At 47.0% G+C, this 27,776-nt stretch overlaps 1 protein-coding gene across 2 annotated transcripts; it reads left to right on the top strand.

Annotated features, from left to right (window-relative positions):
* The first annotated feature begins 4,109 nt into the window (after nucleotides 1–4,109).
* COPS6 (COP9 signalosome subunit 6) lies at nucleotides 4,110–27,776 on the top strand. Of its 2 annotated transcripts, none has more exons than XM_073622894.1 (10): nucleotides 4,110–4,266; nucleotides 9,076–9,201; nucleotides 13,405–13,536; nucleotides 15,911–15,999; nucleotides 17,630–17,692; nucleotides 17,776–17,823; nucleotides 21,609–21,723; nucleotides 24,229–24,318; nucleotides 24,416–24,516; nucleotides 27,497–27,776. In XM_073622894.1, the coding sequence occupies exons 1-10, from the start codon at nucleotides 4,209–4,211 to the stop codon at nucleotides 27,635–27,637; spliced, it is 963 nt and encodes a 320-aa protein (XP_073478995.1). In that variant the 5' UTR covers nucleotides 4,110–4,208; the 3' UTR covers nucleotides 27,638–27,776. The 2 variants fall into 2 exon arrangements, with proteins under 2 accessions (XP_073478995.1, XP_073478994.1); XM_073622893.1 differs by having other exon boundaries at nucleotides 24,226–24,318.

Raw genomic sequence — 27,776 nt, 5'->3', positions numbered from 1 at the left:
ATTCAAGCGGCCAATTTTGGTGATATCAAGTATTCAAAACTGTAGGCTGCTACAGTATTGTTTTTATATGTTGTTGTTGTTTTTTTAGAACTTATATGTGAATTGTTACAAATAAAAACCGTCTTATTTTTTTATCAGTGGTGCCTACAAAGTCCATTTTCCCCCACCTTCCAATCTTTTTGTTTACAAGCGATTTTTATTATGGATAAGGTCATAGTACAAGATTTTAACAGTGGTAGAAGATGTACAAGTGAGAGAGTCATTTACATTATACATTACATCTGAGCAGGGCTTTTTTTCAGTGGGAACGCGGGGGGGGGGGGGGGGGGGGGACGCAGTTCCGGCACCTCCAGCACTGAATGTATGTAATAGCATAGGGTGTGGGGTGTGCTGGAGGTTCCCTTGATGTTGGCTGCTGGGGGATCTATTGTCACTGGTGGGGATCTGATTTTGTGTGAGGGTCTATTGTTGCTGATGGGGGATCTATTGTCACTGGTGGGGATCTGATTTTGTGTGAGGGTCTATTGTTGCTGATGGGGGATCTATTGTCACTGGTGGGGATCTGATTTTGTGTGAGGGTCTATTGTTGCTGATGGGGGATCTATTGTCACTGGTGGGGATCGGATTTTGTGTGAGGGTCTATTGTTGCTGATGGGGGATCTATTGTCACTGGTGGGGATCGGATTTTGTGTGAGGGTCTATTGTTGCTGATGGGGGATCTATTGTCACTGGTGGGGATCGGATTTTGTGTGAGGGTCTATTGTTGCTGATGGGGGATCTATTGTTGCTGGGGGGGGTCTTATGTTGCTGGAAGGGATCTACTGTTGAGGGAGAGGTCTATTTTTACTGGCTGCTGGAGGATCTATTGATGCTGGCTGCTGGGAGATCTGTTGTTGCTGCTGGGGGGGTCTAATGTTGCTTGGGTGGATATTTTGTTACTGGGTGTGATATTTTGTTGTGGGTAGTTCACTGTTGCTGCAGGGAATCTATTGTTGTTGGGGTGGAGTCCATTGTTGTTGGGGAGAGTCTATTGTGTGGGGATCTATTGCTGACTGCAGGGGATCTATTTTACCACTTTTCTTTTTATCAATAACATGTTCCATATAAATGATTTGGCACCACAAAACGATACTTGGTTCTGTATTCTCTAAAAGGGGCAGTACTGGTAGGTGGGTAGAGGGTGGAATCAAGGGACGGTGGTCAGAGGTGGGTAGGGGGCAGAGACAAGGGGTGACTCAGATGGGGGGGGGGGGGGTTCCTGCACCTATTTTCCAAGAAAAAAAGCCCTGCATCTGAGTAAAGAGACATATCATATGAGAAAATACATATATTAGATTATAAGTCTATATAACATTTGCGGGAAAGGATCTGTAGATGTGCTTAAGTAGAATAACAGTAGTGGACAGTGGTGTATTCTTTCTGATAATTTGATGTTTGCCATACGGTTCAGAACCTGAGGCCATGGTGCGTTGGATGAACGCCGGTTGAAAGCGATGGTCCAGTGGGTAGAGCTAAATAGAGTACGGATTTATCTAGAACTGGCTGTTGGTATATCTTGTATGGGGGAGAATAAAAGGCACATTTACCACCTTTCAATCTTTAACCACTTCAATACCGGGGCACTTTCGCCCCTTCCCGCCCAGGACAGTTTGCAGCTTTCAGCTCTGTCGCACTTTGAATGACAATTGCGCGGTCATGCAACGCTGTACCCAAACTACGTTTTTATCATTTTTTTTCCCACAAATAGAGCTTTCCTTTGGTGGTGTTTGATCACCTCTGCTGTTTTTATTTTTTGCTAAACAAATTTAAAAAATACCGATATATTTGAAAAAAAAAAAAAAAAAAAGTTTTTCTTAGTTTTGGTTATAAAAGTTTGTTTTCTCCTTCACTGACGGGCACTGATGGGTTGGCACTGATATGTAGAATTGATGGGCACCAATAAGCGGCACTGACATGCAACACTGATTGGTGGCACTGATAGGCAGTACTGATGAGGTTCTGACAGGTTTTACTGCTGGGCACTAATCTGGGCACTGTCATCTGTTTTTTTTATGGGGCACTACTTGGCAGCTTATGGGCACTTACGGGCAGCTGTGGTAGCACTTCTGATGGGGCTGTGCTGATAATCAATGTGCTGATTATCAGCACAGATCCCCCCCCTCTGACAGGGAGAGCCGCCGATCGACCCTCCCTGTCATCGCGAACCGAGGAAAGCCGTTTACCGGCACTTCCTGGTTCACGCGATGATCAGCTGTGATTGGTCACATCTGACCACATGTTAAGAAGCCCTGTGTCAGAGGCTTCTTACCACGATCGGAGATGCGGCGTGTCAGATTGACACGCTGCGGGCGCGCGCCCCCGCATGTTATCCTGCTGGATGTCATATGACGCCCAGTCAGGATAACTGAACCACTTGCCGGCCGTAGTTCTGCTATATACGCCGGGCGGGAAGTGGTTAACCACCTGCTACCCAGGCCAATTCTGACACTTCTCTCCTACATGTAAAAATCTGCATTTTTTTTGCTAGGAAATTACTCAGATCCCAGCAGAGCAGGGACCCTACAGCAGTGATGGCAAACTGCGGCACCCCAGATGTTTTGGAACTACATTTCCCATGGTGCTCATGCACTCTGCAGTGTAGTTGAGCATCATGGGAAATGTAGTTCCAAAACATTTGGGGTGCCAAGGTTCGCCATCTTTGCCCTAGGAAATAAAATGGTGGTCGTTCCTTTTTTATCACACATGGTATTTGCACAGTAATTTAAAACAAAAAAAAGTAAAGTTATCCCAATTTTTTTGAAAGATGATGTTACGCCGAGTAAATAGATACCCAACATGTCACACACTGAAATTGTGCACGCTCATGGAATGCCACCAAACTTCAGTATCTAAAAATCCACAAAGGCGACGCTTTAAATTTTTTTACGTTACCTGTTTAGAGTTACAGAGGAAGTCTAGCGCTAGAATTATTGCTCTCGCTCTAACGTTTGTGGTGATACCTCACATGTGTGGTTTGAACGTTGTTTACATATCGTTTACCCCTAGAGGCAACCTAAAGACTGTACCACAGCACCCCTAGAGGCAGCCTAAAGACTGTACCACAGCGCCCCTAGAGGCAGCCTAAAGACTGTACCACAGCACCCCTAGAGGCAGCCTAAAGACTGTACCACAGCGCCCTTAGAGGCAACCTAAAGACTGTACCACAGCACCCCTAGAGGCAGCCTAAAGACTGTACCACAGCGCCCCTAGAGGCAACCTAAAGACTGTACCACAGCGCCCCTAGAGGCAGCCTAAAGACTGTACCACAGCACCCCTAGAGGCAGCCTAAAGACTGTACCACAGCGCCCCTAGAGGCAACCTAAAGACTGTACCACAGCGCCCCTAGAGGCAGCCTAAAGACTGTACCACAGCACCCCTAGAGGCAACCTAAAGACTGTACCACAGCGCCCCTAGAGGCAACCTAAAGACTGTACCACAGCGCCCCTAGAAGCAACCTAAAGACTGTACCACAGCGCCCCTAGAGGCAGCCTAAAGACTGTACCACAGCGCCCCTAGAGGCAGCCTAAAGACTGTACCACAGCTCCCCTAGAGGCAACCTAAAGACTGTACCACAGCTCCCCTAGAGGCAGCCTAAAGACTGTACCACAGCTCCCCTAGAGGCAACCTAAAGACTGTACCACAGCTCCCCTAGAGGCAACCTAAAGACTGTACCACAGCTCCCCTAGAGGCAACCTAAAGACTGTACTACAGCTCCCCTAGAGGCAGCCTAAAGACTGTACCACAGCGCCCCTAGAGGCAGCCTAAAGACTATACCACAGCTCCCCTAGAGGCAACCTAAAGACTATACCACAGCGCCCCTAGAGGCAACCTAAAGACTGTACTACAGCGCCCCTAGAGGCAGCCTAAAGACTATACTACAGCTCCCCTAGAGGCAACCTAAGGACTCCACCGCAACACCCCTGGAGACTGCCGTAAAATGATACCACTGCGCCCCTAGTGGCAGCCTAAGCCCTCTACAACCTTTCTAGAGACAGCCTGAAAACTCTACAGAAGGCTAAATACTGTACCGCAGCGCCTCTAGAGGACGCCACGAAAAGAAAAAAAAAGCCGCGCATGTGCAGAACCCACCGCAGCCGCACGCCTGCGCAGATCTCAGCTCTCGCTCCTCGCAGCCGCAGTGACACAGCTCGACAGCCGGGAGGAGCAAGATGGCGGCGGCGGCAGCTACGGCTCCGAACGGCGGCGGGATGGAGGTGGACGGGGCGGGTGAGTATCTGGTCTGTTGTCTGAGGCGGGCGGAACCCGCTGCGGAGGGTCAGAGGTGGAAGGGACACCAGCGTGCGGTAGAAACGTGTGAGGGGAAGTAATGGCCGCCTCTGGCCCGACTGAGCCTCCCGCTCTGGGTCAGATGGGTGGGCGGGACCTGAACGGCTCACTATGGTTGGCTGGCGGGGCTGTCAGTCAGCGGTGGAGGGGGGAGTTGCCGTGACGTCAGTCAGTGTTATGAATGGAAGGAAGTGGAGCTGTGTGTGATAATAGAGGGGGGCCCCATACACTGAATTGGGGGACATACACCGAGCCGTGACACCTGATATTGGCAGGAGCTGACATGTTATGCTCTTCAATTAATAAAACAAATAGTTGAAGAGCTGTGCCTGATAATGATGTTATTGGGGTGAATTATTGGTGCTCCCTCTGATCAGATAATATGGCCGCTGTGCCAAGGCCACTGGTGCTGTGGAACAGTCTTTAGGCTGCCTCTAGGGGCGCTGTGGTGCATTTATCAGTTGGGCACTGATAGGGAGGTACTGATAGGCTGCACTGAGGGGGAGGTACTGATAGGCTGCACTGAGGGGGAGGTACTGATAGGGAGGTACTGATAGGCAGCACTGATGAGGAGGTACTGATAGGCGACACTGATGGGGAGGTACTGATGGGGAGGTACTGATAGGCGGCACTGATGGGGAGGTACTGATAGGCGGCACTGTTGGGGAGGTACTGATAGGCTGCACTGATGAGGAGGTACTGATAGGCTGCACTGATGAGGAGGTACTGATAGGCTGCACTGATGGGGAGGTACTGATAGGCTGCACTGATGGGGAGGTACTGATAGGCTGCACTGATGGGGAGGTACTGATAGGCTGCACTGATGGGGAGGTACTGATAGGCTGCACTGATGGGGAGGTACTGATAGGCTGCACTGATGAGGAGGTACTGATAGGCTGCACTGATGAGGAGGTACTGATAGGCTGCACTGATGGGGAGGTACTGATAGGCTGCACTGATGGGGAGGTACTGATAGGCTGCACTGATGGGGAGGTACTGATAGGCTGCACTGATGGGGAGGTACTGATAGGCTGCACTGATGGGGAGGTACTGATAGGCGGCACTGATGAGGAGGTACTGATAGGCGGCACTGATGAGGAGGTACTGATAGGCTGCACTGATGGGGAGGTACTGATAGGCTGCACTGATGGGGAGGTACTGATAGGCGGCACTGATGAGGAGGTACTGATAGGCTGCACTGATGGGGAGGTACTGATAGGCTGCACTGATGGGGAGGTACTGATAGGCTGCACTGATGGGGAGGTACTGATAGGCTGCACTGATGGGGAGGTACTGATAGGCTGCACTGATGGGGAGGTACTGATAGGCGGCACTGATGGGGAGGTACTGATAGGCGGCACTGATGGGGAGGTACTGATAGGCGGCACTGATGGGGGGGTACTGATAGGCTGCACTGAGGGGGAGGTACTGATAGGCTGCACTGAGGGGGAGGTACTGATAGGCTGCACTGAGGGGGAGGTACTGATAGGCGGCACTGAGGAGGAGGTACTGATAGGCGGCACTGATGAGGAGGTACTGATAGGCGGCACTGATGAGGAGGTACTGATAGGCGGCACTGATGAGGAGGTACTGATAGGCGGCACTGAGGGGGAGGTACTGATAGGCGGCACTGAGTGGGAGGTACTGATAGGCGGCACTGAGTGGGAGGTACTGATAGGCGGCACTGAGGGGGAGGTACTGATAGGCGGCACTGATGGGGAGGTACTGATAGGCGGCACTGATGGGGAGGTACTGATAGGTGGCACTGATGGGGAGGTACTGATAGGTGGCACTGATGGGGAGGTACTGATAGGCGGCACTAATAATCAGGACACTGATGAGGAGGCACTGATGGGCACAGATTGGCAGCACTGTTGGGGCTGCACTGATAATCAGGACCCTGATTATCAGTGTAGATGTCCCCTGTCACACTTGCCGATGACCAGCGAGTGTGTTTACATTGTGATCAGCTGCGATTGGACACAGCTGATTACGTGGTAAAGGGCCTCTGTGATTGGCCCTTTTACCACGATCTGTGATCAGCTGCGTTCGGAGGACACAATGACCACAAAGCACACCGGATGCGCGCCACAGGGGGTATGGTCCTATTGACATCCTCCCAGCACTGGAAGACCATGCTGTAGCTGTCATTCGGCTATAGCTCGGTCGGCATGTGGTTAAAGGTTTAGTCCACCTTTAAAGTGCTATTAACTCATGTACTAATTTACTTACCTGATCAATTTCAGTTTTTTTTTTTTTTTTCCCCCTCAATGGCTGCCTTTCTATAGCCCCTTCCTGACCACCCCCATGTCCCTTTAAACAGCTCAGAACAGTCGGAGGTAAGGAAGGACTGGCGATAGGAAGGACAGGGTCACATGATTGGAAGCTGGTCCTACCAGATACTTGTAGCCTGTTTGCAACAGCTCGGCCTTTTATGCCGTGCGCACGCTTTCAGCGCCTAAACAACCTCTGCCCAGCGACGCATATGTGCGGCATGTGGGTGTTGAAGCTTACCCTTCTGCTGCCACACATATGTGCCGGGTGGGCATAAAGGGGTTAAAAAGAAGAACCTGAAGATCCTCCCGTAGATCCACACCTAGAGAGTGTCTCTGTTGCTTTGCAAGGTCTTCCTGGAGCCAGCCTTAAACCCTTTCCAACGCATATATGCGGCGTCTCAGCGGGTGTCCTTAAGGCCCCGTTCACACGCGTGCGATCTGTCATGCGACTTTGGACATCAAAATCGCATGATAAGTCACACCCCATTCTCTTCAATGGCACCCGTTCAGATTGGTGGGACTTTGAAAAGGTGCCTGCGCTATTTTGATTAGGGCTGGGGAAAAAAATCAATTTGAATCTTGATTCGAGTTGAGAGGTCAAATCGATTCAAATTTTCAGCAAATCGATTTTTTTTTTTAGATTTTTTTTTTTTTTTTTTCCGCCAGGACCGGCGCTGACACCGCGCCGGTCCTGAGGAGCTGCGGGCAGGAGTTTTTAGGTGAGGTTGCGGCTTCGGCCTAGTCCTAGTCCTAGTCCTAGTCCTAGTCCGCAGCCTCGCCTAAAAACTCCTGCCCGCAGCTCCTCAGGACCGGCGCAGTGTCCATCCAAAAAAAAAAAAAAAAAACCCGGTTCGAATGGTGAATCGAGTTTTTTAAAAAAAAAAATCTCAGATTTTTTTTTTTTTTTTGAGAAGTTCGCCCAGCTCTAATTTTGATGCGAATTTGATACATAGAGTGTAAAGTTGTATCACAGTCATGCTCCAAAGTCGCCCGAGCAGCCGCATATATGCGTCTGTATGTAAACAGTTTACTATTCTGCTTGTTAAAAAAAAATAAAAATAATTAGTTTACTGTACTGAGAGCGCGCCCTGCACGCTCCCAGCACAACACCTAAACTGTCATGGAAAGCTGCCGACGCATACTTGCGATTGGGAGCTTTCGATCATGTGACAGCCAATCACAGAAGTCGCATGATCGAAATGCCCGCCTCCGCCTCCTGGCATTTTCAATCCACTTAAAGGGCCGGGAGGTGGCGGCTGTAAAGGGGGGTTAAAGGGATAGTAAAGCCTCAGCTGTTTTAGGCACTTTTAGCAGCTCATTTAATCAATGAAATCTCTTGAAGCGCCTTTAGAAGGCAAGCTCTGTGAAATGTGTGACGCGGCAGTGACCCCTCACAGGGCAGAGTGATTACGTGTCACAGAATTCAGGGAAGTCTAATGTGCGAGGATCTTCACAAAGTGAGTTTACAATCTTCAAGATCGTTTAGAATAATAGGAGTCAGCTAGGAATAATTATAAAGTCCACCACGTGAATAATAATTGGCATCAAATGTTAATGGAACGACAACAATACTGAAATATTGATATTATAAAGTCCACCACGTGAATTATGATTGGCATCAAATATCAGTGGAACAACATTTCTAAAATATCTTCAGGGCAGACATGTGGAAAAAGAATGTTGAAAAAGGAGGAGACTTGTGAGGAGACACCGATTGCATGACGGCTTACCGGAAATAGTGGACTTAAAGGGGCATATACCTCTTAAGTCAACCAGTCTTGTAGTGATAAACACTATGCACGATATGGAACCTACAACGATCCAGATAACCACGATCACAATAGGGAGTATGAACGGCACTGGTCAGCAGATTGTTCTCATAAACGGGCAAATAGGTTCAGATGGGGAGAGGGACGGCCAGAGAAGTTTCACATACCCACACGTTGAAACCAAGAAATGAAACAAAGTTCCGCATAGTGTGATATCGTTTTTGGGAATGTTTCATAAAAAAGATAAAATTGAACACTCACATTTCTGAAGCAGTCAAAGGCTTAAGGAACATAAAAAGGTGCAGTAGTGATGGCAGCACTCAAGCCGACGCGTTTCGTCTGAATAGACGTCACCCTAGATGCACTTTAATTGTAGATTAAATCTGCACAATTAAGACTAGAGGTGGGTAAAATGCATCAAGGGGGAGGAGGAGGTGGTGTTGGTGGTCCTTTCAAGTGGGGCTTCCTGCAATTCATCCAAACAATTAGAGTGCCGCCAGCTATTTCTCTCTGGCAGTTTGCAGTGAGAATGAGCCCCTGCTTGGCCATTGCACCCAGACAGTTAGGTGATCCAGTATAAGGTCTCAGGAGCAACAGGAAACCTTGTATATTACTGTATCATTTGTCTGTGAGATGTGCACTGCTTCTATATAGAGTAAACTTTCTGTGTCCTTTTCCTGTAACAGTGTCTTGTTTCTTTACAGTGCTTCCCACCGTGATGGCGCAGGGAGTCACAGGCAGCGTGGCTGTAGCGTTACACCCGCTAGTCATCTTAAATATTTCGGATCACTGGATACGAATGAGATCGCAAGAAGGCCGCCCAGTGCAAGGTAAAACACAGATTTATTAGTGATTGCGTTGGGCCTCATTCAAGACTGGCCGAATCCTGGGAGCCATCCAGGCTATCCGTCTAAAGCAGCCGTTCTCAACCAGGGTTCCTCAAGTGTTTGCTTAGGGGTTCCTTGAGCTGTGCTTGGTTGTACTCCCATCTGATGGTGCCTGCATAGGTTTGGGGCTAATGCCACTTGGCAGAGCCACTGCCATGACATCAATGATCTTTTCAGTTGTCTGCAAGAGGGGCATTCTTCCCACTGACCACCAATGTAAGGGGCATTCTTCCCACTGACCACCAATGTAAGGGGCATTCTTCTGACTGACCACCAATGTAAGGGGCATTTTCCCACTGTAAACCAATGTAAGGGGCTATATATATATATATATATATATATATATATATATATATATATATATATATATATATATATATATATATATATATATATATATCTCTATCTCATTCATCTCAGTGGGTGGCTGTACGTGGCAGCAGCGGGTCCCTGGAAAATGATAATGCAGGTGCTGTGTGCATGAGGCCTGACTGGTGCCTTACAATTTTATGTACAGTCTTTAGATTCACCCAAAACTGTATGTAACCCCGATTCTAAAAAAAAAAGTTTGTGATGCTATAACATCTACATAGAAACAGAATGTAATAATTTGAAAATCTCCTAAACCTTTTTGAATCTTTTATTCACAATAGAAAACATGTCAAATTTTTAAACTGAGAAAATGTACTATTATAAGAAAAAAATAAGGTAATTTTGAAATTGATGGTAGCAACACGTCTCAAAACAGTTGGGGTGGTGCCATGTTTAGCATGGTGTAGCATCCCCTCTTCTTTTAACAACGCTCTGTAAATGTCTGAGAACTGAGGAGACCAATCTCTCCTGATTGGCTAACTGGCTTTGACAGCCGCGGGAGGCGATTGGTGCTGCTGCTGTGTCTCAGCCAATCAGGGGGGAGAGTCCAGGATGGCCGAGGGACTCGTGGACATCACTGGAAAGAGAGGGGGCTCAGGTAAGTATTAGGGGGTCCTGGGGGGGGGGGGGCTGCTAACAGTCCTGGGTTTTCTTTGTCATATTTTTTTTTTAGTTTTATTTTTTCCAGGTTGCGCCAAATGTTTTTTTAAATTGGAGAAAGGTCTGGATTGCAGGCAGGCCAGTTAAAGTGGAGTTCCACCCAAAAGTGGAACTTCCACTCATTGGATTCCTCCCCCCCTCCGGTGTCACAGTTGGCACCTTTCAGGGGGGAGGGGGGTGCAGATACCTGTATATTACAGGTATATGTACCCACTTCCGGCATAGATAGCCGCAGAATCTGCGGTTATTTACGCCACTTCCTGTTCCCCCCCTGCTGTCTGCTGGGAAACACAGGTCCCAGAGACAGCAGGGACCATCCGTATTGCGCTGCGCGACTCGCGCATGCGCAGTAGGGAAACGGGAAGTGAAGCCGCAAGCCTTCACTTCCTGATTCCCTTACCGAAGATGGAGGCGGCAGCACCTGAGGACCGAGAGAGGGTTCGGCCTCGGGTGCCGACATCGTTGGCGCCCTGGACAGGTAAGTGGCCATGTTTTAAAAGTCAGCAGCTGCAGTGTTTGTAGCTGCTGACTTTTAAAAAAAAAAATTTCGGCGGAGCTCCGCTTTAAGCACCCGGACTCTTCTACTATGAAGCCATTCTGTTGTCATAGATGCAGTATGTGGTTTAGTATTGTCTTGCTGAAATAGGCAAAGTCTTCCCTGAAAAAGACATTGTCTGGATTGGGGCATATGCTGCTCTAAAACCTTAATATGTCTTACAGCAAATAATGGCGCCTTTCCAGATGTGCAGGCTGCCCATTCCATACATACTAATGCCCCCCATACCACCAGAGATGCCAGTTTTTGAACTGAGAGCTCATAACAAGCCGGAAGGTCCCTCCCCTCTTTAGTCTGGAGGACATGGTGCCCATGATTGCCAAAAAGAATGTCAAATTTTGATTCATCTGACCACAGAAGTTTTCCACTTTGCAACAGACCATTTTCAATGAGCTTTGGCCCTGATAAGACGGCAGCATTTCTGGATCATGTTCAGATATGGCTTCTTCTTTGCATGATAGAGCTTTACGGCGAGCTGTGTTCACAGACAGTGATTTTTGGAAGTATTCTTGAGCCAATGCAGTGGAGACATCACGGAATGTTGCCTGTTTTTATTGCAGTGCATCTGAGGGCCTGAAGATCACAGGCATCCAATATTGTGTTCTGGCCTTGTCCCTTGCACAGAGATTTCTCCAGATCCTCTGAGCCTTTTGACAATGGGGGTTATTTAGAAAAGGCAAATCCACTTTGCACTACAAGCGCACTGCAAGTGCAATCGCTGTAAATCTGAGGGGGACATGCAAGGAAAATAAAACTTCCCCTCAGATCTACAGCGACTGCACTTACAAGTGCATTTTTAAGTGCACTTGTAGTGCAGAGTGGATTTCCCTTTAGTTAATCAACCCTGATATGTACTAGAGCTGCACGATTAATCGTTTAAAAAAAAAATCGCTGTATTCAACCCCCCTCATGGTCTTAATCTGACATTTCCACAGTTCATAGGTTCATTGCTTAGCACTGAGAGATAAAAAGAAACAATGTATCATTTGGTTCTTTTAGATCAAAGAGATGAACTTTGGTCTGCAAATGAGGCCAGTTTAACTACCTAAAGGGGTTGTAAAGGTAAAGTTTTTTTCACCTTAATGCATTCTATGACACTGGCAGTGAAGAGGTTAAACACTAGGGGGCGATCAAGGGCTTAAGTGTGCCCTAGGGAGTGATTTTAACTGTGGGGGGGATGGGCTACCTAGGACATGACAGCGATCACTGCTCCTGATGACAGGGAGGAGTAGATCTGTCGTATCACTAGGCAGAACGGGGAAATGCCTTGTTTACATAGGCATCTCCCCGTTCTGCAGCTCTGTGACATGATCGCGGGACACCGGTGGACATTTAGTCCGCAGGTCACGGGGCAGGCATGTGCGCTGCCACAATGCCACTTCTTAAAGGGGACGTACCTGTACGCCCATTTGCACAGCCATGCCATTGTGCCGACGTATAGCGTCGTGCGCTGGTCGGCAAGCAGTTAAAAGTGTTGCCGTTATCAATTGTAACTAGATCTGAACACTGTCTGCCTTAAGGGGGCCGTACTCACAGGCCGAATATTGGGCGGCATCAGCCTTTTCAATAGAAACCGGCCGACATTCGGCCCGTGTGTACTGCAGCCGGGCCAACAGAAGCAGAACGTTCGGGTGGCTTCCGTTGAAGGGGCATGACCAAAAAAGGACTGCCGATCGGCATCCAATCAGCTCTCTCAGCCAATGGCTGAGAACACTGACCGGTGTGTTCTGGAGGGGGCCTATCAGAGCACAACAACAATAGCTCAGCGGGGCAGATCTCTGTACTAACATTGCAATGCTAGTACAGCGGCTCCTCCTGAGCTCTTCAGTTTTTTTTTTTCCCTTCAGCCCACTGGGTTGAAAGAAAAAAAACTTTTAGCGTGTGTTAGGCTTGGGGCCTCATGCACACAGGGCGTTAAAGCAGGAATTCTGCTGGGGAAGCCTCCCTGTTGGTGTCAGCAAATAATAAAGCAGCGCAGCGGGCTATTTACCCCAGCCAGATTTTACCCATAAAAGCCAGTGTTCTGTCGAAGTGCCCCCCACCAAATAGTGCCCGCGCATGCGCAGGATGGAGCCGCACTTCAGCTGATTTGCCGATCAGCTGGAGTGACGTGACCAGAGTGCAAGCGCACATCGTAGGAAGCATCTCTCGATGGGATATACCATTTTATGGCCACACTTGAAACCTACGGGGGGGGGGGGGAGACTGCCACTAGCCGTCCTCCAGCAGCAGCGATGCACAATCTGAGAACTACGGTCTGCCCCGCTGTTTGTATAGGTTTAAATTGTGTCTGTGAAATGGTATCTCCCATCGAGAGATGCCTCCTACGATGTGCACATGCGCCCCTGGTTACGCCAGCCCAGCTGATCGGCAAATCATCTGTTGTGCTGTTCCATATGGCGCATGCGCAGTACATCCCGGACACTATTTGATGGGGGGGGACACTTCTCGACAGAACACCGGTCTATCTTTGCTTTCCTATCTTTTGATCCTTTATCATGTTATCTGTCCGCTGTTGTCAGCTGCTCTGTACTCTGTGTCTTTTATCTCTTCTGCAGTGATCGGAGCTCTCATTGGGAAGCAGGAGGGAAGAAATATAGAAGTAATGAACTCGTTTGAGCTGCTTTCTCAGAACACCGAGGACAAGATCATCATCAATAAGGAATATTATTACACTAAGGAGGAGCAGTGTGAGTGGAGACGCCTCTCGGTAGAGGGTAAAAAAAGGGGCAATTCCTTCTTTTACACCCAAAAAAAAAATAAAGATGAATTTCCAACACCCTCCCTACTCCTCCAGTAACTGCTAGAGCAGCATAATGCTAGCAATCATTCATAAGCGTGATCCCGAGACAGTGCTGACCAATAGAGTCTCTTCTGTCTTTTTACTTTTCTTACTAAAAAAAACAAAAAAAAACAAAAAAAAAGAGACTCTTATTGGTCAATGACTGCTAGCCATTGGTATTGCGCTGCTACACAGTCTCCTGGGGCTGTGTATAGAGTTAACAAAATGTACAGATCAGTACACGGGCAGACATGGGTGGTGGAAGACTGTTAGCACATCAGATAAAAGGGACTGTAGGATTGGGAGGGTGTTGGAATTCATTGTTTGTTTTTTGGTGTACAGGTGGAATTACCCATTAAAGTAGATCTATACCCTAGGTCAGTGATGGTGAACCTCGGCACCCCCAGATGTTTTGGAACTACATTTCCCATGATCCTCATGCACTCTGCAGTGTAGTTGAGCATCTTGGGAAATGTAGTTCCAAAACATCTGGGGGTGCCCAAGGTTCCCCATCACTGCCCTAGGTGCTGGCCACTGAGGGCCACGCATAGCATGTGCACATGTTCTCTGACACACAGAGATTTAGGCAGGTGTGAAAAAATGCTGTAAATTAAGAATGCTTTCAGAAATAGAAGTGTTAAAAAAAAAAAAAAAAAAACTATTATCGATTAACAAAAAAAGTAAATGAACAGATGAGAAGTCCAAATCAAATCAATATTTGGTGTGACCTCCCTTTGCCTTCAAAACAGCATAAATTCTTCTAGGTAGACTTGCACAGTTTTTGAGGGAACTCGGCAGGTAGGTTGTTCCAAACATCTTGGAGAACTAACCACAGATCTGTGGATGTCGGCTGCCTCAAATCCTTCTGTCTCTTCATGTAATCCCAGATTTATGATGTTAAAGAGGAGGTCCAGTCAAAAAAAAAAAAAATTAAAAGTCAGCAGCTACAAATACTGCAGCTGCTGACTTTTGATTGGACACTTACCTGTCCCAGGGTCCAGCGATGCGGGGGATCGAAGCCCCGCTCGTCTCCCCCTCCGTTCAGCGGCGCCAGCATTGCAACTGTGGGCGTCGGGCTGTGGCTTCACAGCCTGGCACCCACTGCGCATGCGCGAGCGGCGCCGCGCGCCGTGATTGGCCGCTCAGTCACCTGGGACCTGTAATGGATCCTAGATGATTGACGGGAGGGAGGGAGCAGAGCTGAGCCCTTCCTGTGCCGAGGGGGAAGTGATGTCACCAGCCCAGGCACTGGAAGAGGCAGACTACGAGGGACCCCCTAGCAACAGGCATTTAGAGGTAAGTTAAAAAAACAAAAAAAATTTGGATATTTTTTTTATTATTTTTTTAGGATTTTTCATGTAGTTTTTTTTTTTTTGGGTGGAACCCCACTTTAAGATCAGGGTCTCTTGGGGGCAAAACCATCATTTCCAGGACTCCCTGTTCCTCTTTACATTGAAGATAGTTGGCTGATTGGGGGTCCTTGTCCTGCTGCAGAATACATTTGGGGCCAATCACTCCCTGATGGTATGATGGATAAGTATCTGCCTGTAACATTCAAGGCATGCAGGGAATGCTAACTGTCATAGATGCCTGTGCTCCCAACCAAACTGTCAAGCCACCAAATGGCTGGAGTCATAACTGATCACATGTGGAACACCATGTCAACGGCAGATCAAACAGAGGATGACAGCTCCATTGGCCGTAATGGATGGGGGTGGGGGGTGGGGGCTAGTTCCACTTTAATGGGGAGGTTTAGTACTGCTTTAATGCAAGGGGTGGGTAAAAAAACTATTTAATATAATTATTTTTTAAATCCTCCTCACTATACAGCATTCTTTCACATGTGGCTAAAACGTTTACACAGCACTGTACTTCTACTACGTTCTGAAAGCCAGACTCTAAGACCCCTTTCACACTGGGGTCACACTCCCATTCATTCTAGTGTGACTTTTTTGGCGGTGCGCCTGTGGGATGTTATGAAAAGTCCTGCAAGCAGCATCTTTGGGGCGGGTTGGGAGTGCTTTTTTTTTTTACAGCGATCCCAAAATGCCCCTGCCCGTTGGAATGAATGGGCCGCGCTTTCAAAGCACCTTAAAATCTTTTGGCATTTTTAAGCGCTCCGCTAGCATCTGAAAAGCAGCGCAAAAGCGCCCCTTAAACAGCTCTAAAGCGTCGCCAAAACGAGCGGCACTTTAGGGCTAACGGCGGGCGCTCTGTGTGAAAGGGGTCTAAGTGATCCAACAGATTCTCCTCTCCTGAATTTTTTTTTTTTTTCTGATTAGTTAAACAGGTGTTTAAAGAAATGGAGTTCTTGGGCTGGTACACAACCGGAGGACCTCCAGATCCATCCGACATTCATGTCCACAAACAGGTAAAGGTTTACTTTTAGATGATTACTAAAACACTTATGCCGCGTACACACGGTCGGACTTTTCGGCTACAAAAGTCCGACAGCCTGTCCGACAGACTTTCGACTGACTTTTGGCGGACTTGCGGCGGACTTGGGGCAGACTTTCTAACGAACGGACTTGCCTACATACGATCACACAAAAGTTCAACGGATTTGTATGTGATGACGTACACCGGACTAAAATAAGGAAGTTGATAGCCAGTAGCCAATAGCTGCCCTAGCATTGGTTTTTGTCCGTCGGACTAGCATACAGACGAGCGGATTTCTGGGTCCGGCGTAGTTACGACGTAAAGATTTGAAGCATGTTCCAAATCTAAAGTCCGTCAGATTTGCGGCTGGAAAAGTCCGCTGAAAGTCCGGGGAAGCCCACACACGATCGGATTGTCAGCCGGCTTTGGTCCGTCGGCGTCCGTCGGACTTTTGTAGACGAAAAGTCCGACCGTGTGTACGCGGCATTACTGACTTCTCTCCTCAAAGATCTTTAAATCTGTTTATCTAAAACATACATACTACTTTAGTGGCAGAAACAGAAAAGAGATGGAGTGCAACCGGCTTATGCAACACCTTCTGACACCATTAATACAATAAAAGATTTTTTATTAAAACGCTCACAAAATAGTTACAATCACAGGCATATCATGAAATCCTAGTTACAAAGTTCATAAAAAGTGATTGTAAAGTCTCCTTTTTTTTTTTTCTTCTAATAAAATAACAAACATTTTATACTTACCTACTCTGTGCAGTGATTTTGCACAGGGCAGACCAGATCCTCCTCTTCTCGGGTCCCTCTTCTGTGATCCTGGCCTCTCTCTCCTGTTGAGTGCCCCCACAGCAATCAGCTTGCTATGGGGGCACCCCAGCCGAGCTGCAGCTCTGTATAGCCATTAACTTGGCCCCTCTTTTTCCAGATTGACTAACTGAGTTTGACAGCAATGGGAGCCAGTGGCGCTGCTGCTGTGTCTCAGCCAATCGGGGGGGAGGGGGGTGTCCCGGATGGCCGAGGCACTCGTGGACATCGCTGGATAGAGAGGGGGCTCAGTTAAGTATTAGGGGGGCTGCTGCACACAGAAGGCTATTTCATCTTAATGCATAGCATGCACTTTTTTAAGTCAGTGATCCTCCAGCAGAGGTCATGTGTCCAATCCCTTTGGTGGAGGATCTGGAGAACTCCTCAAGTCAGTGATCCTCCAGTAGAGGTTGTGTGTCCAATTCCATGGTGGAGGATCTAGAGCATGGGTGCTCAACCTGTGGCCCTCCAGCTGTTGCTGAACTACAAGTCCCATCATGCCTTTGGGTGTCATGTTTGTAATTCTCAGCCTTGTAAAGCCTTATGAGACTTGTAGTTCTGCAACAGCTGAAGGGCCACAGGTTGAGCACCCATGCTCTAGATCCTCCACCAAGGAATTGGACACAACCTCTGCTGGACGAGAACTCTTCAAGTCCGTGATCCTCCAGCAGAGGTCATGGCATCAGTTACAGTATGGTTATGTGCCAACCCTCCCCTTTTGTAAGTCCATCTTTTTCCTTGTGTTAGGTGTAACACCATCAGAATCATGTGAACACTGTAATAAAACAATGTTGTTTTCTCCAGGTTTGTGAGATTATTGAGTCGCCGCTCTTCCTGAAGTTAAACCCAATGACAAAGCATACAGATGTAAGCATCCCAATCTACCCATATTCTGCTTCCATTTTACTCTGGATTGTTACTTATCCCTAATACCTTCTCCTCTCTCACAGCTTCCAGTCAGTGTTTACGAGTCAGTGATTGATATTGTGAATGGCGAGGTGAGTCCAGTTTCCTCGGTGGCTGATACTCTAAATGCCCAAGTGTTTTTATAATGTGCATGTCTGGAAAACTCAGAGTAAAAGATAAAGATACAGTACATCTTTGCTATAGTTGCACATTTCCCTATGTTTCATCTCTTTTAAGTATGTAAAAAAAAAAAAGCTAAAAAAACAAATAATTACATTTCTTCATGTTCCAAAAGATTGTGACAAGAAATTGCAACTTCAAAAAACTCCCAATGTCTCTTACTAAATACCTCAGACTGTCTACTTTCCAAAAATGGGTAATTTGGGGGATATTTGTACTGTCCTGACAAGGGCCTCAAGAAATGAGATGGACCATCAGTACATCAGGATTGATCAATTTTCAGATATATATCATAGTTTGTGGTCTCTTTAACTTTCCTACAGCTAAATCTTTGGGTTATATATACCAAAGAAATGTAACAGAATACAGTTTTGGCCTAAATTTATGAAGAAAGATTATTTATTTACATAATTTTATAACAGAAACTTAGAGCCCTTGCACACTGGGGCGGTTTGCAGGCGCTGTTGCGCTAATAATAGCGCCTGCAAACCGCCCCGAAAGTGCCGCTGCTTTCATTCCAGTGTGCAAGCCCCGAGGGCTTGCACACTGGAGCGATGCGCTGGCAGGACGGTAAAAAAAGTCCTGCCAGCAGCATCTTCGGAGCGGTGCGTATACCGCTCCTTTACCGCTCCTGCCCATTGAAATCAATGGGTTGGCGCGGCTATACCGCCGGCAAAGCGCCTCTGCAGAGGCGCTTTGCGGTGGTATTTAACCCTTTCTAGCTAGCGGCCGCATACCGACGGTAAAACGCCACTAATAATAGCGGCGTTTTACCGCCGACGCCGCCCCCCGCCCCAGTGTGCAAGGGCTCTAAGAAAAATGTGTTTTTCTAAGCAAAATTATTTGTATTATTATTGTATTTTTTTTTTCTTTAACCCCTTCCCGCCGACCGAACGCACACATGCGTACTCGGCTTTCCGGGGTTATACCGGGATGATGCCCGCAGCTGCAGGCATCATCCCGGTACCGTTGTTTTCAGCGGGCGATCGGCTACCCGAGTATAACAACCGATGCGGCTAAAAGCCGCTCGGCTGTTATACCGGAGGAGCGGGAGGGGACATCCCCCCCCTCCCGCCGCCTCCCGCCGCTGTTACCGGGCCTCCCGTGCGATCGGGAGGCCCGGTGTCCCTTCGGCGGCTGGGGGCGGACTGGAACGAAGCTGCGAGCGGCTTCGTTCCAGCCTTCTTCTTGTAAATGCGGAAGCGACGTCATGACGTCACTTCCCGTTTACTCGGCTGCCAATGGCGCCAAATTTAAAAAAGTACACAGTATTCAGAATCGCCGTTTTCGGCGATCTGAATACTTTGAAGTGTAAAGGAGGGATGGGGGGTCTTTTAGACCCCCCATCCCTCCATAAAGAGTACCTGTCACCACATATTACTGTCACAAGGGATGTTTACATTGCTTGTGACAGCAATAAAAGTAAAAAAAAAAAAAAAAAAATTTTAAACACAATTTATAAAGTACAAAAATAAATAAATTAAATAAAAAAAATTAAAAAAAAATTTTTTAAAGTGCCCCTGTCCCCGCGAGCTCGCGCAGCGAAGAAAACGCATACGGAAGTCGCGCCCGCATATCATATGTAAACGGTGTTCAAACCACACATGTGAGGTATCGCCACGATCGTCAGAGCGAGAGCAATAATTCTAGCCCTAGACCTCCTCTGTAGCTCAAACCTGGTAACCGTAAAAAATTTTTAAATCGTCGCCTATGGAAATTCATAGGTACCATAGTTCGTCGCCATTCCACAAGTGCGTGCAATTATAAAGGGTGACATGTTTGGTATCTATTTACTCGGCGTAACATCATCTTTCACATTATACAAAAAATTGGGGTAACTTTACTGTTTGGATTTTTTTAAATTCATGAAAGTGTCACTTTTCCAAAAATTTGCGTTTAAAACACCGCTGCACAAATACCGTGTGATAAAAAAAATTGCAACAATCGCCATTTTATTCTCTAGATTCTCTGCTAAAAAAATATATATAATGTTTGGGGGTTCTAAGTCATTTTCTAGCAAAAAATACGGATTTTAACTTGTAAACACCAAATTTCAAAAATAGGCTTAGTCATGAAAGGGTTAAAGCTAAAAATAAAACGCAGAGGTGATCAAATACCACCAAAAGAAAGCTCTATTTGTGTGAAAAAAGTGATATAAATTTCATTTGGGTGCAGTGTTGCATGAGTAATTGCCAGTTAAAGTAGCGCAGTGCTGAATCGCAAGAAATGCCCTGGTCATGAAGGGGGAAAAAGCTTGCGGAGCTCAGGTGGTTAAAGCTTACACAGGGCCTCTTCTCTTCACTCTCAGCGAGGGAGATAACGAAAGGTGAGTATGTGCTGCTGTGGAGGGGGGATATTAAAGAGAAGTTCCACCCGAGGTCCAGTCAAAAAAAAAAAAAAATTAAAAGTCAGCAGCTACAAATACTGCAGCTGCTGACTTTTAATTGGACACTTACCTGTCCCAGGGTCCAGCGATGCGGGGGATCGAAGCCCCGCTCGTCTCCCCCTCCGTTCAGCGGCCCTGGCATTGCAACTGTGGGCGCCGGGCTGTGGCTTCACAGCCTGGCACCCACTGCGCATGCGCGAGCGGCGCCGCGTGCCGTGATTGGCCGCTCAGTCACCTGGGACCTGTAATGGGTAACAAGATGATTGACAGGAGGGAGGGAGCAGAGCTGAGCCCTTCCTGTGCCGAGGGGGAAGTGATGTCACCAGCCCAGGCACTGAAAGAGGCAGACTACGAGGGACCCCCTAGCAACAGGCATTTAGAGGTAAGTTAAAAAAAAAATATCCAAATGTTTTTTGTTTGTTCTTTTTGGATTTTTCATGTATTTTTTTTTTTTTTTTCCACTTTAAGTGAAACTGTTTTGCTGTGGAAGGGTAAAGCACAGATTCACTTTACCTTTAGTTTCTGTCAGTAAATTTTGTAAATAAGACATTTTTCTCCTTTACTGATGTGCGCTGATGAGTTGGCACTGATGGGCTGCACTGATAGGCGGCACTAATAGGTGGCACTGGTGGGCACCGATAGGCGTCATGGATAGGCGGCACTGATGGGCCGGCACTTCCTTGTTTACATGTGACCGGCTGTGATTGAACACAGCCGATCACATGGTTAAAGAGCCACGTCAGCGGCCCTTTTTTAGAGATTAGGGTCGCGCCGTGTCCTAGCAACACAGCATGACCGCATTCACCGTGCTGTGCGCCCCTGCGGGAGCAGCCGTTCGGGTGCACCGTCCTGTGACGTCCACCCAGAACAAGAGCTGCACTGCGTCTGTCATTTGACGGTGGGCGGGCGGCAAGTGGATAAGGGCTCAAACACACGAGTGGCCTGGAGGTCATGTCCCCTTGATTGTCCACCTAAAGAAGGGTTTGCAGCAGCTCAGGGCTGTACACATGATGACAGAGATGCCTTGCGTCAAGGCCATGGCAGAAATTAAGCTGAATGTCACATTTTGGTGGGCAGTACAGCTTCCGAACACTCATTTAAGCTGATGCCTCCACTGCAGATTGCATTTCAGGAGGAGCGATAAGAGCTGCCACACGTGAAACTAAGCCCTACAGTATACAGCAAAGCAAAACTCCTATTTGAATTTTTAGTACCATTTGAATATTTGTATCATTCAATGGCAAAACAGCAATATTAAATATTGAAAACAAAAAATGCCTTTTTCAAATGGCTGCCATCTGTTCCTTTCAGGCCACAATGCTTTTAGCTGAACTTCCATACACTTTGGCAACAGAAGAAGCCGAAAGAATCGGAGTTGACCACGTGGCCCGAATGACAGCGACAGGGAGCGGAGAGAACTCGACAGGTGAGGAATAGGCGGTGAGCTAGTAAAGCAAGGTGCAGTTACACACTGGGGGAGACTTATACCCCTTTCACACTGGGGCGCTATAACGCTAAAAATAGTGCCTGCAAAGCGCCCTAAAAGTGCCGCTGCTGTCTCTCCAATGTGAAAGCCCCGAGGGCTTTCCCACTGGAGCGATGTGCTGGCAGGATGCTAAAAAAAAGTCCTGCTAGCAGCATCTTTGGAGTGGTGAAGGAGCGGAGTGTATACCGCTCCTTCACCGCTCCTACCCATTAAAACCAATGGGGCAGTGCGGCTATACCGCTGGCATAGCGCTGCTGCAGCAGCGCTTTGCGGTGGTTTTAACCCTTTCTCGGCCGCTAGCGGGGGGGTGGGTGTAAAAGCGCCCCGCTAGCAGCCGAATAGCACCACAAAATTGACGGTAAATCGCCGCTAACAATAGTGTCGCTTTACCGCTGAGGCGCTTCTAAACTGCCAGTAAAACACTGAGCGCTTTTGAAGAGCTTTTCAGGCGCTTTTGAAGAGCTTTTCATTCATTTCAATGGAGAGGGGCCTTTTTTTCACCGCCCTGCCAGTGCACTGCCCCAGTGTAAAAGCATTCATTGATCCTAATGGAAATAGGTTTTCGTGAGCTTTTCAGGAGCTTTTTTTTTTAGTGTGAAAGCGCCTCAGTGTGAAAGGGGTCTTACTAAAACTGGTGCAGCTGTGCATAGTAACCAATCGGCTTCTAACTTCAGCTGGTTCAATTAAGCTTTGACAATAAGGCCCCTTGCGGACGTGCTCACTGTGCAGAACATACACGTACACAGCCCGTTGTTCTCTATGGGGCAGTCCGATATAAACGGACTGCTTGTCTGTTTCCAACAAACTGTCATCCAATCATCCACTGGACGGATGAGGAACAGATTCCTATCCATTTGTTTTTAGCGGACAGGATCGGATCGGATGCCAGTGGGTGTCAGCGGACACATGGCCGCTGATATCCACCGCTCCATAGAGAACAATGGAGGGTCCGATCAAGTCCACCAGAAAAACTGACAGGTGAACCCAATCGGTCTGTCAGTGTGAAAGGGGCCTGAATTGTGGAAGCTGCACCAGATTATGTTTGCTCCAGCTTTAGTAAACCAAAAAATCAAAAAGTTTGTGGCTACCCGACCATCACACCTACACTATATCATTAGAATTACGTGGACGCCCCTCCGGTTCAGGTGTTTCCATTGAAGGGTACTGGTAATTCTTACAACATACAAAGACATTTTAGACAATTGTGTGCTTCCAACTGTGGTAACAATTTGGGGGGAGAAGGTCCTTTTCTGCTCCAGCATGACTGCCCCTGTGTAGAATTTTAGCTCCATAAAGACATGGTTTGGTGTGAAGGAAATCTGGGTGGCCTGCAAGGAAGTCCTGACCTCCACTCTCCAGAACACCAACTGCAAGCCAGGTCTTCTCATCCAACATCAGTACCCGACCTCACAAATACTCTTTCATTGAATGGACACAAATTATCAGAGACAGCCTTCCAAATCTTGTGAAAAGCCTTCCCAAAGGAGTGGAGGCTGTTTATTACTGCAAATGTGGGGAGGGGGAATCATTGCATGTTCTTTTGAAATTGGAAGTCCAACAAGCTCATGTGATGGTCACAAGTGTTCAGTATGTTACAGTGGTTGTAAACCCTTACATATACCTAGTGAAGTGACTGGCCAACACAGAGAGGAGACAAACTCTCCTATATAAGTTGTACCTGTTTATCTACAGCTGTCTGTCCCCTACATCCATTCAAAGTGCAGAATTTTATACAGGATTTCTAGGCTCAAAAAAGCAGGGGGTGGGGAGCTGCAGTTAACCTCATTGAGGAGCACTCTGAGAGCTGATTGGAGGGAAGGAACACACCCCCCTGTTCACACAGCACACAGGAACAGAGGTGAGGATTTCAACCACAGACTGTGTGCTGGAGCTCCTTCCCCCTCATCATCATTTTTCTCTTGGTTTCAGAAAATTTGTCAGAAGTGACTCTGATAGCAGAGGAAGTAGGCAGCAGACAGAGATAACACTTAGGGGCTGACTTACTAAAACTGGAAAGTGCAAAATCTGGTGCAGCTCTACATAGAAACCAATCAGCTTCCAGGTTTTTTTTTGTCAAAGCTTAATTGAATAAGCTGAAGTTAGAAGCTGATTGGCTCACATGCACAGCTGCACCAGATTTTGCACTCTCCCAGTTTTGGTAAATCAACCCCTTAGTGCTCTGGATTGAGACAAGTACACACTATACAGCAAGGGTCTCAAACTACAAGTCCCATCATGCCTCTGACTGTGGAAGTCATGCTTGTAACTGTCAGCCTTGCAATGCCTCGTGGGACTTGTAGTTTTCGCAACAGCTGGAGGGACGCCAGTTTAAGACCCCCCTGCTATAGAGGGATATGCTTTGTTCATATTTCATGTCAGAGGTTTATAATCACTTTAGATGCGGTAATTGGTTTCTTTATAAGTTCCATTGTCTGTTTTTAGTAGCGGAACACCTCATCGCCCAGCACAGTGCGATTAAGATGCTTCACAGCCGAGTCCGTCTCATTCTGGAGTACGTTCGAGCGGTGGAAGCAGGTAACTGGAATTTGTTTCTGTTGGGCAACTTGCTATGAGTTTTCTCCACAGTTAGTTTATGGCATTTATGATTCATTTTTTTTATTTTTTTTCTCAGGAGAGGTTCCCTTCAATCATGAGATTCTCCGGGAGGCTTCTGCTTTGTGCCATTGTCTCCCTGTACTCAGCACAGACAAATTCAAGACAGATTTTTATGATGTAAGTCTAATAATTAAGTGACATTATTTCTTCGCGGATCCAAATTCACCGCACAGCCTAATGTCTTTCTCACACTTTTTTTTTGGCTCTGATGAACATGTCATATTTTTTTATGTTATTGTATAAATACTGTTTGTTTTCTAAATGTAAAGTTGAACTCTGTGCAAATCGCTAAATATTCAGATTATCTAGTTTCCAACCACCCTATATAGCAACTTTTACTGCTATAGGGCGGCCACTCTGTGCAAAATCACATAGACTGTATATAAGTAATTCTGTACTTCTGGGTAGAGGGCGCGCGCACACGCCGCTTCTGCTGTGATTAGTCACTGCCAGTGTTCCGTCAGTTTAGGCGACCCATCAGATTTCGTAACAGAAGTGACATTCCGTCACAGCCATCTTGGTACACCCCACACTAAGCCTACAGCCTGAGGTCGCCAAGCGGACATCTTTTTTACACCCACCGAAATCTTGCATTTCACACTTATTTTGACCACAAAACTGAGCTAATATCACCAAATACAGTATTTAGAAGTCTGTCTGACTGTTTTGATGTTGAATTTTAAAAGCAGTGGCAAGCCTGCGGATCTCACACGTTTGCTAATCTGACAGAAGACCGCTGCTTTTAAAATTCAACATCAAAACAATGTCACGGACTTCTAAATACTGTATTTCACTATATAAGCTCAGTTTAGTGGTAAAAATAAGTGTGAAATGCAAGATTTCGGTGGGTGTAAAAAGTTGTCCGCTTGGCGACTTCAGACTGTAGGCTGAGTGTGGGGTGTACCAAGATGGCCGCGGCGAAGCGTCACTTCCGTTACAAGTTTTGACGGGTCGCCTAATCTGACGGAACACCGGTCAAGGGATGACTGCCAGCACCTGCTAATCAACAAGGAGACGCACAGGAAGGAGCTCTGCCTACTGTAAACAAAGCAAAGCTCTGCCCGGGAGAGGGGGGGAGGGGGGGGGGGGGGGGCGTGCTGGATTTTGTTTTCCCTTTAAAATCTAGCACATCCCTTAGTGAAAGCAGCACACTGTGTACACAAAAACACTGGATAGGCTCACAGTTAACCCTTTCATTGCAATTGACGTTTAACCCCTTCCCAGCCAGTGTCATTGCATATTTTTAGCCCTGATCACTGTCTTAATGTTATTGGTCCCCACAAAGAGTCAGATTGTCCACCGCAATATCACAGTCTTGCTATCAGTCGCTGGTCCCCGCCATTACAAGTATAAAAAATAAATAATTCCAGTATATATCCCATTGTTTATATAACGTTTTGCACAAACCAGTCATTATGCGCTTATTGGGATTTTTTTGCCGGTGGTCATTTTTTTTAACGAGGACATCTTGTAGAACACTTGAAGTGGAGTATCGCAGCAATAGCTTTTTTTTTTTTTTTAATTATATTTAAAAAGGCGCTTCACTTTTTTATTGCCTTTGGAGGGTCTGTACACCTGCCCGGTGGGGTCCTGCTGTGCTTTGGGCGAAGTGCAGCTAACCGGTGGGTTTCTTGCAGGTTATCTACGCTTTCCCATAGACTTCAATGATGTCCCGCAGTTTCAGAACGCGCACCAAAGATGCGCCATGCAGGAGTTTTGGTGCGCTTTCTGAAACCGCACCAAAACTACGGGACCACGGGAAAGCACAGCCAACTCGCAGGCTCGCTGTGCTTTAGCAAAGTTCCTGCGGGGCAGTGTGAAGCCGCCCTTATTGTTGACCAGAATTCTGCTTTAACTCTTTGCAAGTGTCATTCGACTTTACCTAAACTTTTCCCCTCCTTTCTCTAAAGAGAGCTAATCAATTGCGTAATGATCACAGAGCGTTTACAAATCGCACACAGAGCCCTGCCACATCATGGCTTGCAAATATCATTCTGCGTATGACTAGAACTAGGGTTGTCTCAAGCATTTGCCCGAGTTGCCCCTTTCAGCTGCTTTAGTGAAATCTATACAGCGGTGATTGGGGCTTGTAACTCCCCCACACACGATCACCGCTGACTGTCATCGCATCCTCCTCCAGTCCCCCTCCATTCTGCTGTCCCACTCCGTTCTGCTGCTGCTGTCCCCCTCCTTTCTTCCTCCGTATCCCCCGCTGTTCTGCTGTCCCCCTCCTTTTTCTGCTGTCCCCCTCCTTTCTTCCTCCGTGTCCCCCTCCGTTCTGCTGCCGTCCCCCTCCGTTCTGCTGCCGTCCCCCTCCGTTCTGCTGCCGTCCCCCTCCGTTCTGCTGCTGTCCCCCTCCTTTCTTCCTCCGTATTCCCCCGCCGTTCTGCTGTCCCCCTCCTTTCTGCTGCTGTCCCCCTCCAGTTTTCCTCCGTGTCCCCCTCCGTTCTGCTGTACCTCTCCATGTCCTCCTCCTTCCTTTATTGTATGGACAGAGTTAGCTGACTCTGTCCATTCACATAACTGAAACATTGTAATCTTCTGTGATTACGATGTCTCAGTTTATGAATGGAGAGGAGCCGCTGTCTTCTCTTCATTTTCAGTGCAGCTGAGGCTGCAGAGAAAGGGACTAGGAAATCTCTATCCTCGGTCTCTTTCTCTGTCTCAAGGGGGAGATTTCAGGGGTCTGTTAAGACCCCTGATAGCTCACAAAGCCCCCCAACAAGGCTGATAAAAAAAAAAAAAGTATTGCAATAAATAATTAAAAAAAATTATTGTAAAAAACACACAGACACCATCCACCCCCTCCCTCCCTAAAAAAAAGAAAGCATTGTAAAAAAAACAAAACAAAAAAAAAATTGTAACAAAAAATCCCCAAAAAAAACACTGTCACGTGACATTAAAAAAAAAGGAAGCATTGTAAAAAAACAAAACAAAAAAAATTGTAAAAAAAACCCCAAAAAACACTGTCACGTGACATTAAAAAAAAGTATCGGTATCGGTGAGTACTTGAAAAAAAGTATCGGTACTTGTACTCGGTCTTAAAGTGGTATGGGGACAACCCTAGCTAGAACTAAGTCTTTGTCTTCATTTCCAGCAATGCAACGACGTGGGCTTGATGTCCTACCTGGGAACCATCACCAAGACGTGCAACACCATGAACCAGTTTGTCAACAAATTCAATATCTTGTACGACCGCCAGGGGATTGGAAGGAGAATGAGAGGCCTCTTCTTCTGAATCGTCTTCTGATGGAACCAATGTTTTCTGTGACTAATATGGACTTTAAGAAGAAGAGAAAAAAAAAAAAAAAAAGCAACATTTGCTCTGTTATGTTATTGTTATTATAGGAAATAAATGAATAAAAGTATATCACGTA

This window comes from Aquarana catesbeiana, linkage group LG03 (assembly GCF_042186555.1).
Source record: "Aquarana catesbeiana isolate 2022-GZ linkage group LG03, ASM4218655v1, whole genome shotgun sequence".
NCBI classification, from domain to species: domain Eukaryota; kingdom Metazoa; phylum Chordata; class Amphibia; order Anura; family Ranidae; genus Aquarana; species Aquarana catesbeiana.
The sequence above is the reverse complement of the archived record's forward strand: the minus strand, read 5'-3'. Positions and strand labels throughout refer to the sequence as shown.

Bases quoted from the DNA above. Each gene is read 5' to 3' on its own strand.
- COPS6 (XM_073622893.1), top strand. From the start codon at position 4,209: ATGGCGGCGGCGGCAGCTACGGCTCCGAACGGCGGCGGGATGGAGGTG. The intron at 9,202-13,404 runs GTAAAACACAGA...TCTCTTCTGCAG, and splicing joins AGAAGGCCGCCCAGTGCAAG to TGATCGGAGCTCTCATTGGG. The intron at 16,000-17,629 runs GTAAAGGTTTAC...TGTTTTCTCCAG, and splicing joins ACATTCATGTCCACAAACAG to GTTTGTGAGATTATTGAGTC.